We start from the raw sequence: 16,798 nt of genomic DNA, 5'->3' as shown, positions 1-16,798 counted from the left end.
TTTCTAACCTTGGACAGTTTTCCTGATGCCAGTTCTGGAGGATGGCTTGCCTTTTTGCATTTAGGTATAATAACAATCTGCACGATGCTGTAAAAGCAAACCAGCGAGTTCAGGACACATATGGTAGTTACCCATTGTAACTAAGTAACCTTTCCCAAGCAAGGGGTCTACTAATTCCATTATTACAGCATCCATAAGGGAAGATCTCATTTATTATGTTCCAGTACAGTCTGCTTTCCCCTATAAGGTTTAATTTACCCCATACTTTGCTCTTTTTTAGGGACTATACTGCTTACATTTCAATCTACCTTTGAATGGCATAAGGTGCAGCACAACACTTACACATGAACTTTGTTTGTATAAGGTAAAAAAAAGGATAAGTTCTGGAGATGCAGAAAAGTTGGAACTTTTGCCTTTCAAGTAGTTCTTGAAAGGCAAAGGCTCTACTGATGTTGATGAGGAATTTTTTTTAGCTATGAAGATGGCGATTGTGTGTGTAGTTTAGACATGTCTTCAGGCAGAAGATGGATGATAGTCAATAAACAGGAAAGAATCAGCACTTCAAAACTGACGCTACTGTTGCTACTATTTGCTATCTCAGAAATGAATTGTGTCTTAGATATATGCTAATCTTCTTACTCGAGCTTTCTGTTCGAGTAAGAGGCTGTAAGCTAAATAAAAATTATTGAGAAAGTGAGAAAAGAACACGTCCAGTAGACACACACTAAAAAGTCCCCAACAATACCAAATACACACAGAAATTTGTTGTTTTTTTTTACACATTTCTGATTGATTTATGGACATTTGAAACATTTTATTCTGATATTGCTTTTGTAGGATAGCACGTTTTTAAAACATTAATTTCCTCAATATCACATAATTTAATCATTTATAATTATCAGGAAATAATATAAATGGGGATGCTTAAGGGTCTGTATAACTGAGAGGAGACCTCCACATAGCCTTTAAAGGAATGTGGAGAACCGACCAGGGTTCCTGACCTTCTTGTGGTGCACCCTGTTGGGTATCTACCTGGATACTGAATGAACGAGGATGGGCTGGCAATTTGGGATTTAGCCATTTTTTTCGCCAGGGGAACCAGGGTGAACAGCGAAAAGTCAGCTACTGGAACAAATCTGAAAACAAACCCCAACTCAACATCACCAGAGTTAAAGATCGGTACTATCAACGTAAGAAGCTTGAATGGCAAAGAAATGGAGCTAGCTGAAGAATTAGATAAGTACCAGATCGACATAATAGGGGTGACTGAAACAAAAAAGACAAAAACTGGTGAGATCTTTCTGAGCAATAAATACAAAATGTTATATTCAGGAAATGACAATCAAGGAAAAGAAGGAGTAGCCATAGTATTCAACACAAAATATGAGGCTAATCTTCTTGAATGGCAGGCAGTCTCAAGTAGAGTGATGTAGGCAAATATCAGAATGGGGAATTGGACAATGAGACTTATTTGTGCCTATGGTCCCACAGAAGGTTCTACTAAGGTAGAAGTGGAGGAATTTTTTGACACAATGAAAAAGGAAAAGTTGGTCCTTGTTGGGGATCTAAATAGCAGAGTAGGAAATGATTGTCAGACATACAAAAATATTTTGGGAAAATTTGGAGAAATGAGCAAAGCTAATAATAATGGCAAATATCTGTTGGATTTCTGCACAGGACATGGACTGGTTATTACTAACACCATGTTTCAACATAAAAATGTGCAAGGAATAAGAAAAGTCTCATTGACTATATTATTGTTGATAGTTATGTTTTCTCCCTGGTGCAGGACACCAGAGTGTACAGAGGATTTGAAATTGGAAGCGATTACTATTTAGTCTTGAGCAGGATAAAATTGAATTTCATATTGAAATGAATAACATGTAAGAAAGTTTTAAAGTGAATAAAAGTTGAGCAGCTCTCAGATGTGAACTGTAGACTAAAATACACAAAGATTATTGAAGAAAAAATGAAAGAGTTTGAGAAAAGGAACCAAACCCTGGAGATTCAGTTGTAAGCATTGAAGAAAACCCTGATTTATTCAGCCAGAGAGGCATCTGGTGAGGTTGGCTGCAAGGATAGAAAAATCAGAACTCCATGGTAGACACAGGAAGTTAAAGAGGCAGTGAAGGAAAAGAAGAAAGCATATCAAAATTCCTGGCAAATAAGTCAGCTTTTGCTGTTAGAGAATACAGAGACAAATGTAAGAAAGCGAAACACTGTGTAAAACTAGCTAAACAAAAGTCATGGGAGGACTTTGGCAAGAACATAGAAAAGAATATCAGGAACGTGGTAACATATTCTGGAAGTTGTTGAAGAAGCTTAGAAATGGAGAAAAGAGTGCTGTAAAAAGAGTTAGAGATGATAAAGGTGACGTGAAAACAGGAGAAAAAGATATCCTTGAAGTATGGAGTAATTACTTTGAAAAACTGTTAAATGAAACAAGCAGTGATAGCACAGTGGTAAAAACACTCAACAGGCATACAGTCAGGAATACATATCCATACTTGAAGTAGAAAAAACCATCAAAGGCTTGAAATGTGTAAAGGCAGCAGGAGTAGATGATATTCGACCAGAAATGCTGAAGTATGGTGGTATAAAAGTCTTACAGCGGCTGCACTGCATAGTTCAGAAAGCCTGGACAGAGGATGAATTCCTGATGATTGGAGTAGAGCTCTCATGGTACCTATATATAAAAAGGGAAATAAAACTGAATGTGAGAATTACAGAGGTATTTCGCTACTGAGTGTTCCTGGCAAGATCTATGCAAGTATACTTGAGAAAAAGTTGAGAAGAATTGTGGAAGAAAAGCTTGGTGAAGAACAAGCTGGATTCTGGCCAAATGGAGGCTGTCAGGATCAGATCTTCACTTTACGACAAACAGTTGAGAAAGCATGGGAATATAACAAAGATCTGTATTTAAGTTTTGTCGATCTGGAAAAGGCATATGACAAGGTGCCAAGAGAGAAGCTATTCGATATGCTACAGTTATATAAGGTGTCAATGGGGCATTATATCAAGCAATGATTAGTCTTTGTTTGAGTTAAGTCAGTAGTTAGAATTGAAGGAAGTACAGGAAGATGGTTTAATGTTAAATCTGGTGTGAAACAAGGATGTACATTATCCTCTCTGCTATTCATTATCTATATGGATCACATTAAACATGATATCAAAATTGGAGATGTTAATGTCAGCTCTTTGCTTTATGCGGACGATGTTATATAGTTCTAAATAAATCCGCTACAAGTATGCAAGATTCTCTCACTAAAATTGAATAACTGTTGTAATAGATATGGTATGAAGGTCAGCATTAAAAAGACAAAGACAATGAAAATAGGTAGAATTGTTGAAAATATCAACTGTGTTTTGAACAGGGAACCTGTGGAACAAGCAAAACATTTCAGCTACTTAGGCACAATTTTTAGTGAAGATGGTAAATTAAATATGGAAATAGACAACAGAACGAACAAAGCTGGTATGGTAAGCAGTCAATTGAATAAATTCATATGGAATAAGAGAGAAATTAGTCGGAACACTATATTAGCTGTATACAAGACAGTGTTCAAACCAGTTTTAACTTATGGATCTGAGAGCTGGATCAGAAGTAAAACAGTTGACCAAAGACTAGAGACTGCAGATATGAGAGTCCTGAGAAAGATTAGATGCGTGAACAGATGGCATCAATGGCAATATCATATTAAAAAACGAGGATATTTGGAAATAACTTGACATTGTCAGCATCCAGGAATGTGTTAGCAGAGTTAATCTCAGGTGGTATGGTCACTTACACAGAATGGGCGAGGAAAGATTAGCAAAACAAGTATTCTCTGCCATGTTGTCAGGAAAACGACCCAGAGGAAGATCAAGATATAGGTGGATTGATACGGTCCAAAATGCCTTAGACGATAGAAATATAAGATCTGATAATGTTGGAGTCTTGACAAGTAACAGACTGATTTGGAGGAAAATTGTAGTAGGAAGTTAGTAATGATGTAAATTTTTCATGTACTACTATCATATCCTGTACACCCCCTTGAGGATACATGTCAGGAATTTGTTGATGATATAAATGACAAAATATACCAAAATTGCTTGTTTTATTATAAACTCTTGAATCACAATATAATATCAGTATCGGAATATTAAAAGTTATCTGGTACAATTACTTTGGAAAAATAACGAATTCAAACAAAAAGAAAGTACACATAAGTTACCTAGCAGTGTGTGTGAGATAGTCGTGTGGGGGAGCCATCAAAGGCGAAATACAATTATGAAAATTTTGGAAATAAAATTTCATTTTATTTCCAAAATGCACCTATACATGTTTCGAATGATAAACTGTAGGGAAAGTATCGCTACTTCAAAACTGCCTCATAATATTAAAATTAGCCAAAAATATGTACATACAGTTGACTTCATAACCAGTGATAGTGAGTGATTAGAGGAAACCAAGAAAGTTGAATTGCAATGAACTACAGATTACATTATAAAGATTAAACATTACATGATATGATTCAAGATTTATGTATGATTCTCAATAAAGCAAAATCGTTCAAGTGCGAACCTTCACGCAATCGGTGAACTAATCTTCGAACTAAGATTATGAATAAAAAATAAAGAAAACTTGATTTGGAACAGATGGAGGCTGCATTTATTTTAAGATTCGGATTTTTGTGAATTTATAAAATAATTGTTTGACAAAAATAATTACCTTGAATCAAGTTCTGGGAGAATAAAATGTATTGGCGACTAAGATAATCAGCAAAAAAAAAAAATTGATAGTAACATTGATCTTTCATACTGATGCAATATTAATTGAAGATAATATGAAAGGATCTCTTATATTGCACTGACGTTAAAAACTATAATTATACAATAAAATAAGTAGCAAAAATAAATATAACTTGTAGGTATTTAGTCTTATTTAACTTAGATTCCAGTTACCAAGCAAACAGAGAAGCATCTGCGTTTCTTGTACGTAGCTACGTACGCGAGGTAATCTGGCCAAGTGTTCTCCTCAGCATGAAGGATCATCACACATTCTGATGGACATGACAGTCAAATTGCACTTCATATCCATGTTCTTTCAGCAGGTGATCTGAATCTTGTCCAGATTTTGCTGGACGTATATATATATATATATATATATATGTCCTGGCCAGTTATGAACAAAAATAAAGAACATAAATGAAACATTAAATTTAATAACTATAGTAAATCTGGCCTTTCTGATCATGTCTTGAATACTCTACATAGAATTGACTGGAAAGTCAATTCTGTGTAGAGTATTCAGAACATGATCATTTAAAGAGGCTGGTGAAATTCTTATCAACCACCCTAATCTTAACAGTAACGATTGTCTAAAAATCCAAAGAATATGGGTGGCACATAACCTTTTCTTCTAAGAGTTCATTATAAATTATAATTAGGACTGTAGTAATCTAGGATCTTATCCTTAATATAACAAACACTTATGTTTAATTATTGATTAGCCCACCAATATTGTTGTATTAATATGAATTTGTTTTCCAATGATATTATAAATAGAATATAGCAGGGATGTTCAAATTTAATTAAAACCAAAAACATAATATTTATTTATCATTATTTTGTATTATTTTTAATTTGCTTTAAGTGTATTGCTATTGTTTATTTTTCGTTCAAATTGTCAAATCAGTAATTTTCTTATGAGTCCGGGTAAATGAATTAATTCGGATTAGTGGAAGTTAAACAGCGAGCTGAGTGAACACGATTATAAGCAAAGTGTAAAAACTCGATTATAGCTTAAATATTAAATATTTCAAAGCACATTACATCAATTTTTTACTTAGGTTAAGTCCCATCTGAATATTGTATAAAAAAAACTTCATCTCGGTATAGTTTGTATTAGATGTGTTTTTGTAAATAACTCTTTTGAAGCTAACTGTATATACTGCTTTAATAAGAATATGTTAGAGTGTTAAAAACAAAGGCAATATTTTTGTCACCGAAGCTGTACATGGCGGCATTAGAAAGATTGTTATTGAAACTTGTATGTATGAGAAAGGCTTGCAAGCTCTAAGTGTAAACATCTCCGAAGTCAGTCAGAGTTCGGACAACTTTCCGATGGCTGGCAACTTGCAATCAAAAGATAGCAGAGGAGAACAAAAGGTGTGCCGAACTTGAAACTTAAGAGGAAAGACTCATACCGATTCTTTGGGGTTGCCAAACTTTATGCAAGGTCTCAGAGGAGGCCTAATAAAAAGGGACTGAAGCAATTAAAAGGGGTCCCGGTTCCAGAATTGCTGTCAGAGAGGAGGCCGCCCGGTCCAGAGTCGCCATCAGGGAGACTGCCTGGATCCACGTTGCTTGAGAGAGGAGTTTCCCGCTTCCAGAAAGGAGCTTCTCGGTTTGAGATCTCGCTAGAGAGAGAGAGAGAGACTACTTCTAGGCCACAGACAAGGTTTCAAATTGCCGTAAGAGAGTTGTCGGAGAAAGGTTTCCAGGCCAGGTTAATGGTATTTATTCTCATGGTATTTCAAGATTATTCAAGTAAAGAAGAACTTTTGAAAATTATACCATTATTGGGAAGGATTAGGGGAGAAGACATTTTTTCGGCATTTGATGAATTTGTGAAACAACACAAACTTCCGCTTTTAAAACTTGTGTCTATTACTACTGATAGTACTCCTGCAATGATAGGTAATAAATCAGGCTTCATTTCATTATGTAAAAAGGATGGCAAATATCCATATTTTTTAACGTACCACTGTATTATTCGCCAACAAGTACTGTGTAGTAAAAGATTAAACACAAAAGATGTTTTGGATATTACATTTAAAATTGTAAATTCTGTTCGAGGAAAAGCCCTGCAACGAAGGTTATTTAAATTACAGGTAGATGATGATAGGGAACTTCTGTTGTACAATAATGTTCGCTGGCTCAGCAGAAGTCAATTGTTAGAAGGATTTCTTGTATTAATTAACAATATAAAAATTTTTCTTGATGAAAAAGGAGATATTTATCCACAATTGAGTGATAAAAGATGGTTGTTACACTTATCATTTTAGTAGATTTCTGTACAAAATTAAGCAATTTAAACTTAGAGTTACAAGGTAGAGATAAAAATTTAATTGACATGTTAATTCAATAAAAACTTTCCAACAATACCTACTTTTATTAAAGAAAAATATAAATGACCGCAAATTTAGACATCTCCCATATTTATTAAAATTTTTTGAAAAATTAAGAAATGCTTCGCTATGATTTAAAAGAATTTATTCGTGAAATAGAATTAGTTGAGGAAGAAATAAATTCAAGATTTAAAGATTTTAATAAAACTGAAGTGATTGTATCTTTTATCAATAATCCATTTCAAGAAAATTTGAACATCGTAGAAATTTCAAATAAAATTAGTAGGCTGTTTGATATAAACCAAGCTGAAGTAGAACTTGAGATAATAAACATTCAGAATAGTTTACATTTAAAATCAATAAACAATGAAGTCATTTGGAAGTATGCACATGAAAATTTCCCAATATTAACTGATATTGCACGAAATGTTCTGTCATGTTTCGGATTGACATACTTGTCACAATCCGCTTTTTCAAATATGACCGTCACAAAAAATCAATTAAGAAACCAAATTACAAATGATCATTTGGATGATTGTCTGCAATTGGCCACTTCTTCATATCAACTAGACTATGAAAATATTGCGAGGTTCTAGACAATGCCAAATTTCACATTAACTTTTTCTTTTTTTTTTTTTAATCAACCAGCATTTCCTGTAACTTGTGAGTTTGTAATCAATCTGTTGTTTTTTCTAACTTTGGTTTTCCAAAATAGAGAAATAAATATTTTATTCCAATATATATATATATATATATATATATATATATTTTTTTTTTTTTTTTTTTAGTTGTATTAAAATAATTAAAAGTGATAAATAAATTTTTAAATATAGAAATAAAGTTTTTTTTTTTTAGGGGTTGCTTAATGGTCAAAGCTGTATAACTGAGAGGAGCCCTCCATATAGCCTTTAAAGGAATGTGTAGAACCGACCAGGGCTTCTGACCTAATGTCCAATCCTCACCTTCTCATGGTGCACCCTGGTATCTACCTGGATACTGAACGAACGAGGATGGGCTGCGAATTTGGGATTTAGCCGACCAAATTGTATTCTTATTGGCTTAAACCACAATATTAAATGCTGGTACAACGTGATAGAATTTCATACCGGCTGAGGCATTGCCGTGTTAAACAAGGCCCTTGTTGTTGTCGCCAGGGAACCAGGGCGAACAGCGAAAAGTCAGCTACTGGAACAAAGCCTAAAACGCACCCCAACTCAATATCACCAGAATTGAAGATCGATATTATCAACATAAGAAGCCTGAATGGCAAAGAAATGAAGCTAGCTAATGAATTAGATAAGTACCAGATCGACATAATAAGGGTGACTGAAACAAAAAAGACCAAAACTGGTGAGCTCTTTCAGAGCAATAAATACAAAATGTTATATTCAGGTAATGACAATCAAGGAAAAGAAGGAGTAGCCATAGTATTCAACACTAAATATGAGGCTAATCTTCTTGAATGGCAGGCAATTTCAAGTAGAGTGATGTGGGCAAATATCAGAAAGGGGAACTGGACAATGAGACTTATTTGTGCCTATGGTCCCACAGAAGGTTCTCCTAAGGTAGAAGGGGGGAATTTTTTGAGGCTTTAGAAAAAGCAACTGACACAATGAAAAAGGAAAAGTTGGTCCTTGTTGGGGATCTAAATAGCAGAGTAGGAAATGATTGTCAGACATGCAAAAATATTTTGGGAAAATTTGGAGAAATGAGCAAAGCTAATAATAATGGCAAATACCTGTTGGATTTCTGCTCAGGACATGGACTGGTTATTACTAACACCATGTTCCAACATAAAAATGTGCATGAATTCACACTGAGAGAAGAGGCAAGGAATAAGAAAAGTCTCATTGACTATGTTATTGTTGATGTTGATAGTGATGTTTTCTCCCTGGTGCAGGACACCAGAGTGTACAGAGGATTTGAAATTGGAAGTGATCACTATTTAAACTTGAATTTCATAGTGAAAAGAAGAACATATAAGAAAGTTTTAAAACGAATAAAAGTTGAGCATCTCTCAGATGTGAACTGTAGACTAAAATATACAAACATTATTCAAGAAAAAATTAAAGAGTTTGAGAACAGGAATCAAACCTTAGAGATTCAGTGGCAAGCTCTGAAGGAAACATTGATTGATTCAGCCAGAGAGGCATCTGGTGAGGTTGGCTGCAAGGATAGAAAAATCAGAACTCCATGGTGGACACAGAAAGTTAAAGAGGCAGTGAAGGAAAAGAAGAAAGCATATCAAAAGTTCCCTGCAAATAAGCAGCTTTTGCTATTAGAGAATACAGAGACAAATGTAAGAAAGCGAAACACTGTGTAAAACTAGCTAAACAAAAGTCATGAGAAGTCTTTGGTAAGAACATAGAAAATAAATATCAAGAAGGTGACAAGATATTCTGGAGGTTGCAGAATATCTTGATTTCTAATTCCTTTTACAGCACTCTTTCCTACCATTTCTGAAGGAAATGGAGGAAAGAGTGCTGTAAAAGGAATTAGAGATGATAAAGGTGATATGAAAACTGGAGAAAAAGATATCCTTGAAGTATGGAGTAATTACTTCGAAAAATTGCTAAATGAAACTAGCAGTGATGAGAGCACAGTAATAAAAAACACTGACCAGACATGCAATCAGGAATACATATCCATGCTTGAAGTAGAAAAAGCCAAATTCTGAAATGTCGAAAGGCAGCCGGAGTAGATGATATTAGACTAGAAATGCTCAAGTATGGAGGCATAAAAGTTTTGCAGTGGCTACACTGCATAGTTCAGAGGGCCTGGACAGAAGGACGAATTCCAGATGATTGGAGTAGAGCTCTCATAGTACCCATATATAAAAAGGGAAATAAAACTGATTGTGAGAATTACAGAGGTATATCTCTACTGAGTGTTCCTGGTAAGATATTTTCCAGTATAACTTGAGAAACAGTTGAGAAGGATTGTGGAAGAGAAGCTTGGTGTGGAACAAGCTGGATTCAGGCCAAATAGAGGTTGTCAGGATCAGATATTCACTTTACGACAAATAGTTGAAAAGTCATGGGAATATAACAAAGATCTGTGTTGAAGTTTTGTAGATCTGGAAAAAGCATATGACAGGGTGCCAAGAGAGAAGCTATTCAAAATGCTACAGTTTTATGGTGTAAGTGGATCATTATATACTTGGTCTTTATTTGAGTTGTAAGTCAGCGGTTAGAATGGAAGGAAGTACAGGGAGATGGTTTAATGTTAAATCTGGTGTCAGACAAGGATGTACATTATCACCTATGTTATTCATTATCTATATGGATTACATTATGAAGGAAAGTTGTATTAAACCTGATATCAAAATTGGAGATGTTGATGTCAGCTCCTTGCTTTATGCAGATGACGTTATACTTCTAAATAAATCCACTACAAGTCTGCAAGATTCCCTGACTAAATTGAATAACTATTGTGATAGATATGGTATGAAGGTCAGCAATAACAAGACAAAGATAATGAAAATAGGCAGAAGCATTGAAAATCATCTGCATTGTGAATGAAGAACCTATAGAACAAGTAAAACATTTCAGCTACTTAGGCACGATTTTTACTGAAGATGGTAAATTTAATATGGAAATTGACAACAGAATCAACAATGCTATTGTTGATTCTGTTGTCGATTTCGATTCCTACCATTATTATGGTAGGAAGTCAACTGAATAAATTTGTATTGAATAAGAGAAAAATTAGTCAAAACACTAAATTAGCTGTATACAAGACAGTGTTCAAACCAATTTTAACTTATGGATCTGAGAGCTGGGTCAGAAGTAAAAGACTTGACCAAAAACTAGTGACTGCAGATATGAGAATCCTGAGAAAGATTAGGGGTGTGAATAGATGGCATCAATGGCAATATCATATTAAAAACGAGGATATTAGGAAAGAACTTGACATTATTAGCATCCAATAATGCATTAGCAGAGCTAATCTCAGGTAGTATGGTCACTTAAACAGAATGGGCGAGGAAAGATTAGCAAACAAGTGTTCTCTGCCACGTTGGCAGGAAAAAGACCCAGTGCAAGACTAAGATATAGGTGGATTGATACAGTAAAAAGTGCCTTAGAAGATAGATATATAAATATATGATCTAACAGTGTTGTAGCTTTGACAGGTAACAGATTGATTTGGCAGAAAATTGTAGGTAGGAAGTTAGTAATGATGTAAGTTTTTCATGTAGTACTATCATATCCTGTACACCCTTTGAGGGTAAATGTCAGGAATTTGATGATGATGATAAAGTTTTTAGTTGTGTAATTTTTTTTTAGTTGTTTATTTGTCCGATATCAGATTGGGGGAACGTGATCTGTATAAGCGAGTAGATCGTCAAATAACTTTTTATAGAAAAGTAGCTCGCGTAGTAAAAAAAAAGGTTGAACACTACTGGAATATAGCTTTGATACAAGGTTTTTTTCACTAACATCAGGCCAATAAAATAATGGTTGATTAAAATTATTGACACTTTGGCATACTGTTTGAAATGTAATATAGCTTGTTTGTTTGTATATATGTGTATACCCCAAATGCTGACCTTAATAATGAAGGTCGATATGTTGGGCGGTTACGGTAATTGTTCTTAACACAGTCATAGTCTCCATAATTTACTGAAATTAATGAAGGAAGATGACTTGATGCAAAAATCAGCTGTAAGACAATGGTGCACTATCTCCACTTTCATTGATCATCTGTATGGATTGCATTAAGAAAGAGACATTAAACCTGTCATTAGGATCAGAGATATGAAACTTAGTGTTTCACTTTATGCAGATGATGATGTGATCCCAAATACATTCATTGCAAGTCTCCAGAATTCTAACTAAATGGAATAACAGTTATAATAAATTTGACATGAAGATCAGCAATAAAAGGACCAAAACTATGAAAATAGGTGAGAATATAGAAAACTTCAGCTGCCTTCTCAAATGAGTACCTCTAGAACTAGTAAAATATTTTTATCTGGAAATAGACAACAGAATAAGCAAAGCTGGTATACGTGGGACGTATAAATTACAGTATACAAAACATTGTTCACACTGAGAGCTGGGTTAGAAATAAATCACTTGAAAGATTAGAGATCACAGGTATTAGTGAGAAAAATTAGTGGGCTGAACTGATGTCATCAATGGCAGAATCATATCAAAGTTGAAAGTTTTTTCCCACTTTCGTTATACTATAAATTAAACATGCCAAGAAATTATATTCATGGTTTCATCTTTTATCCAAGTGTAAGCAAAGTTTGTGTATGAAGTCACTTCACAACTGGGCTATATAGAGGCTAAATGACCACATCAATTGCCTTAGTATCCCATAATGCAATGTACATATCCTTATGGACATGCATAATGTTATGCATTATGGGAAGGGCCACTACCTAGATTAGTTTCGACCTTTATTGAGGTCTCATCAGTGGGAGCCTGACCTAGAAGTGATAGCAAGGTTGAAGTAATGCAGAAGTCATATTTCCATATTAGTCAAAAGGTGTCACACTTATTACTAAAATACTCTGAATTAGAGAGAGAGATGTTAAAAGACTGCTTATGTATGGAAATGTAACTTTTGCATTACTTCAACCTTGGTATCACTTGTGGGTCTGATTCCCACTAATGAGACCTCAATAAAGGTAAAAACTAATCTGGGTAGTGGCCCTTCCCATAATACATAGCATATATGTATCTGTAAGGATACGTGCATTGCATTATGGAAAACTGTGGCAATTAATGTGAAGTCATTAGCATCTATATACAAATAGCTTAGTCTTGAAGTTACTTCATGTACAAACTTTGTTTGCTTACACTTGGATAAAGGATGAAACCAAGAATATAATTTCTTGGCATCTTTAATTTAATCATATTAAAAATGAAAATATTAGAAAGGAACTTGACATTGTTAGCATTCAAGAATGTGTGAGCAGAGCTGATCAAAGGTTTTATGGTCACTTGAACAGAATGGAGGAGGAAAGGTTGGCAAAACAGGTGTTTGATGTCAGGATGTTTGGGGAAAAGACCCAGAGGAAAACCAATATCTAGATGGAGCGATTCAGTCAGAAGTGCATCAGAAGACCGAAATGTTAGAGTGCTGATGAGTAATAGACTAATTTGGAGGAAAATTGTTGATAGGATATTGGTAGTAATATTCTCTTGATTGTGATACCCTTGAAGGTAGGAGTCAAGTCAGGAGACATGTTAGGAAATTGATTTTGAGGAAAGTTTTGTGAATGAAGAAGGTAATGAGAGTACTTTCATCAGCAAAACTATGATTAGGATTTGAAGTTGGAGAGAGATCATTTAATGTATAGGAGAAAGAGTGTGGTTGACAATACAGAACTCAAAGTACCCCAGTGTTGATAAACCGATGAGAGGAAGCTATCTTCCATGACACAGTCATGACCAGAGAGGAAGCAGGCAATCTAGTCACAAAGCAATATGAAGGTCATAAGATGATTGGAAATATCAAAAGCGACCATGTGTGTTGTAACATATCTTTTTGTGGTCTGTGTCCAAAAGTTTGGATAAGTCAGGAGGCTTGCTGTGGAACAAGAATGGTGGAATCCATACCAATAAATGCTAATTAATTGACAAGTCTCCAGTTAGTAAAGAAGCTAGTTGTTGATGACCTTTTCTGTCACTTCACTTTTGAGAACACTGAGGTTGAGAGTAATGGTTTGGTTGACTTTTAGTCTCTTTTAGGACAGGCTTGCTTTCATTTTGTTTGGTAGATCCCAGACAATTATGACAGCTTATGTATGACATACAGGATGGATGCTAATTCTGGAGCACGTTTTGAGCATAACTAGAGAGTGATAATATCTAGACCAGGAGACTTAGCATCAAGACTAATGTAGATTTTTCTGATGTCCTGCTGGTGAAATATTGAAAGCATGCAGTGAACAGTTTGTGGAACTGCAGAAAAGGCTAATAAAAATTGAAGGAATTCGCAGGACCAGATTTTAGCGTATGACAACTGAGAAATAATTAGAATATAATAAGGCTTTGTTTAAGTTTTGTTTATATTTGAAAAGTACATGATAAGGATATGGTGTGAAATGAAAACTTATTCAGAACCCTGAATCAGTATTGTGTAAATGGAACCTTTTATAGCAGTTAAATCAGCAGTGTTAGAATATTGAAGGATATGTAGAAAGTTATTAAATTGGATGTAAGACAAGGATATACCCTATCTCCATTGTTATAATTTAGATCTGACACATTATTAAAAACGTGGTTTTATAATGTTGTATTCAAGTCTTCATGATTCCTGTGACACAAGAATAAAAATCACCAGTAAAAAAAGACCGAACTATGAAAATATGCTAGGGCTTCTCATTAGTTCACTAATGAGAAGATGGACATTGATTAAAGAATAAATAAGGCTTAATATGGTGATGTGAGAGAAATTAGCCCAAATTCCTAAATAACAGTTAGTGTTCAAACAGATATTGTATGGATTTGAGAATTGGGTTAGAAGTAAATAAAACTGTGGATTAAAGACTGGAGACCATAAGTATGAGAGTTTTAAGGAAATTTAATGTTTCAATAATAGCCGGCCTGGTTGGCTGAGTGGTTAGCGTATCTGCTCTCCAGCCAAAAGGCTGCGGGTTCAAATCCTGCCGTGGGCATGAATGTCTGCGATTGTCTATGAAAATATTAGTGGTGGTGGTGGTTGGCAGTAGATGGCGTTGGTGTAGTTATGGTTTGTTGTAGTTGGTGGATTGAGTGTGATGGAGACAGTTGTAGAGTAGGTGCCCTCCTTCGATGAGCCTTTGGACTCCATGGAGATGTCACATAATAATAATAGAAATATTTTAAAAATGAAAATATCAGAAAAGAACTTCATGATATAAATATTCAAGAATCTCTAATCAGAGATAATGTAAGATGTATTTCCACGCAAAAATATCAGGAAAAATAACTAGATGTCTAAGATATAGGTAGGTTCATGCATTTAGAAGATTGAAATGCAAGAGCTTATCAAATCAAAGGTCTTAAGATAGAAAAATATATTCTTTGTTCAAAACTAGTCATGAAATATCATTACTGCCATAGTATCTGGTATCTTTCTCCCTTAGAGTATACATCAGAACTTGTTTGGTAGTTTTTGATTTCTTTTCTGTTTAGTAAAATAACATTTTAGCATTTATATTTGGGATATTTACCCTCTGTTTTCTCAAATTATTTCATATAAATTTTATGTGAATGTTTTGTTAGTATTCTGAAATATGTAAGAATTTGCCATTTATGGATATTTCTTTTACAGATTATATCGACCAGAATATGAAAGATTAAAGAAAGAAAAGGTGAAGAGTTTGTCATTGATTTATGTGCTGTGTTCACATTTTTATTATCATTTGTTTGAAACTTAGTTAAATGTAATAAATAATGTTGCAGATAGTAATTCACATTATTTTCATTTTTTACTATTATATATAGTAGGTTGTTTTATTATATAGCATTGACTTGAATATGATCTTTATAATTTTGTTTCTATTATATAAATGAATGGAAGAAATGTTTAGGTTGTACTTAATAATCAGGAAAGAGAAGTGTGAAATAATACAACAAAATAGTATCTCTTTATTTATACAAAAGAATGCATTCGTTAATTGCTATAACCATTTCTCGAGCACAGTTTCTAGATATCTGACTACAAATGCATTGTCTATTATTTCACATGATTATAGAAGCTGCCTTCCTTCGTTTATTAAAAAACTTATATAATTGAGCCTTCTGAGGTCTGAGTGGTGTCATCAGACATTTCAATAACAGAACAGCTTCCTCAAAACATAAGCATTGCTCTCTATGTTCCATCCATATGCATGGCTCAACAAATTATGCAAAATCCTACTGGCCATGTAAAAAATGTAGTGAAGTGATTAGTGGTGCCGTATCATTGTTTGGAAAATATTTTCTTTGTTCAAGAACCATTCCAAGAAGAGGGGTTAATAAAGAATAAGAATAAGATAAAAAAAGAAAGAAAGAAATTTGCTAATGCCTTTTATTCCCAAAGGGAACAGGTGAGGCCATTTTAGCCATATCTAACTTTTGACTTCCCCCTGAGGGACAGTCATGCTCTGTTAGCCAATCAGAGATAGCTGGCCCAAGACTGACTAATTTAATAGAAATGGGAAGAACAGTAAAAGCAAAATTGATTTTCTTGGAAAATGCGAGGGTGGTCTGAAAAGTTCTCTGCCTAAAAATGAAAAAACGAATTTATAATTTCAAAATTATTTTTATTTTTCAACATAATCTCCCTTAAGACTAATACATTTATTCCAGTGATTCTCCAGCACCATTATCGTGTCCCTGTAGTAGTTCTCAGTAAGATCTGCAAAATACCTCTCTACAGCTGCAATCACCTCTTGATTCAAAGAAAGACATTGACCAGTGAAGAAGAGTTTTTAGTTTTGGGAAGAGATAGAAGTCAGAGGGAGCCAAATCTGGGGAATAGGGTGGATGTTCACAGTTCAATTCATAGTGCAGATCCCTTAATTTTCCCATTGCCAAAACACATTTGTTGGCAGGTTCATTGTCTTGATGAAAGATGATTTTTTTTCTTCTGCAAACCGGGTCTTTTCTCACAAATTTTTTTGTCTAGTCTGGTTAAAAGATCGGAATAATATTCCCAGGTTATTGTTTTACCCTTTTCAAGATAATAAACAAAATGCCTTTTTC

The 16,798-nt window shown here is 34.3% G+C and overlaps 1 protein-coding gene across 1 annotated transcript in view; it reads left to right on the top strand.

Moving 5' to 3' along the window:
• Window positions 1-16,798, top strand: part of LOC150101775 (GPN-loop GTPase 1) — a 193,537-nt gene that overhangs the window by 146,981 nt on the left and 29,758 nt on the right. The window contains exon 10 of the mRNA XM_090400383.1: window positions 15,384-15,423. Within this exon, the coding sequence (XP_090256509.1) occupies window positions 15,384-15,423 (40 nt within the window). The remainder of the gene's footprint in view (window positions 1-15,383; window positions 15,424-16,798) is intronic.

The sequence above is a fragment of the Typopeltis vanoorti genome, chromosome 11 (genome assembly GCF_054136105.1).
Source record: "Typopeltis vanoorti isolate ZY-2024b chromosome 11, IOZ_Tvanoo_1.0, whole genome shotgun sequence".
In the NCBI taxonomy this organism is placed as follows: Eukaryota; Metazoa; Arthropoda; class Arachnida; order Uropygi; family Thelyphonidae; genus Typopeltis; species Typopeltis vanoorti.
The sequence above is the reverse complement of the archived record's forward strand: the minus strand, read 5'-3'. Positions and strand labels throughout refer to the sequence as shown.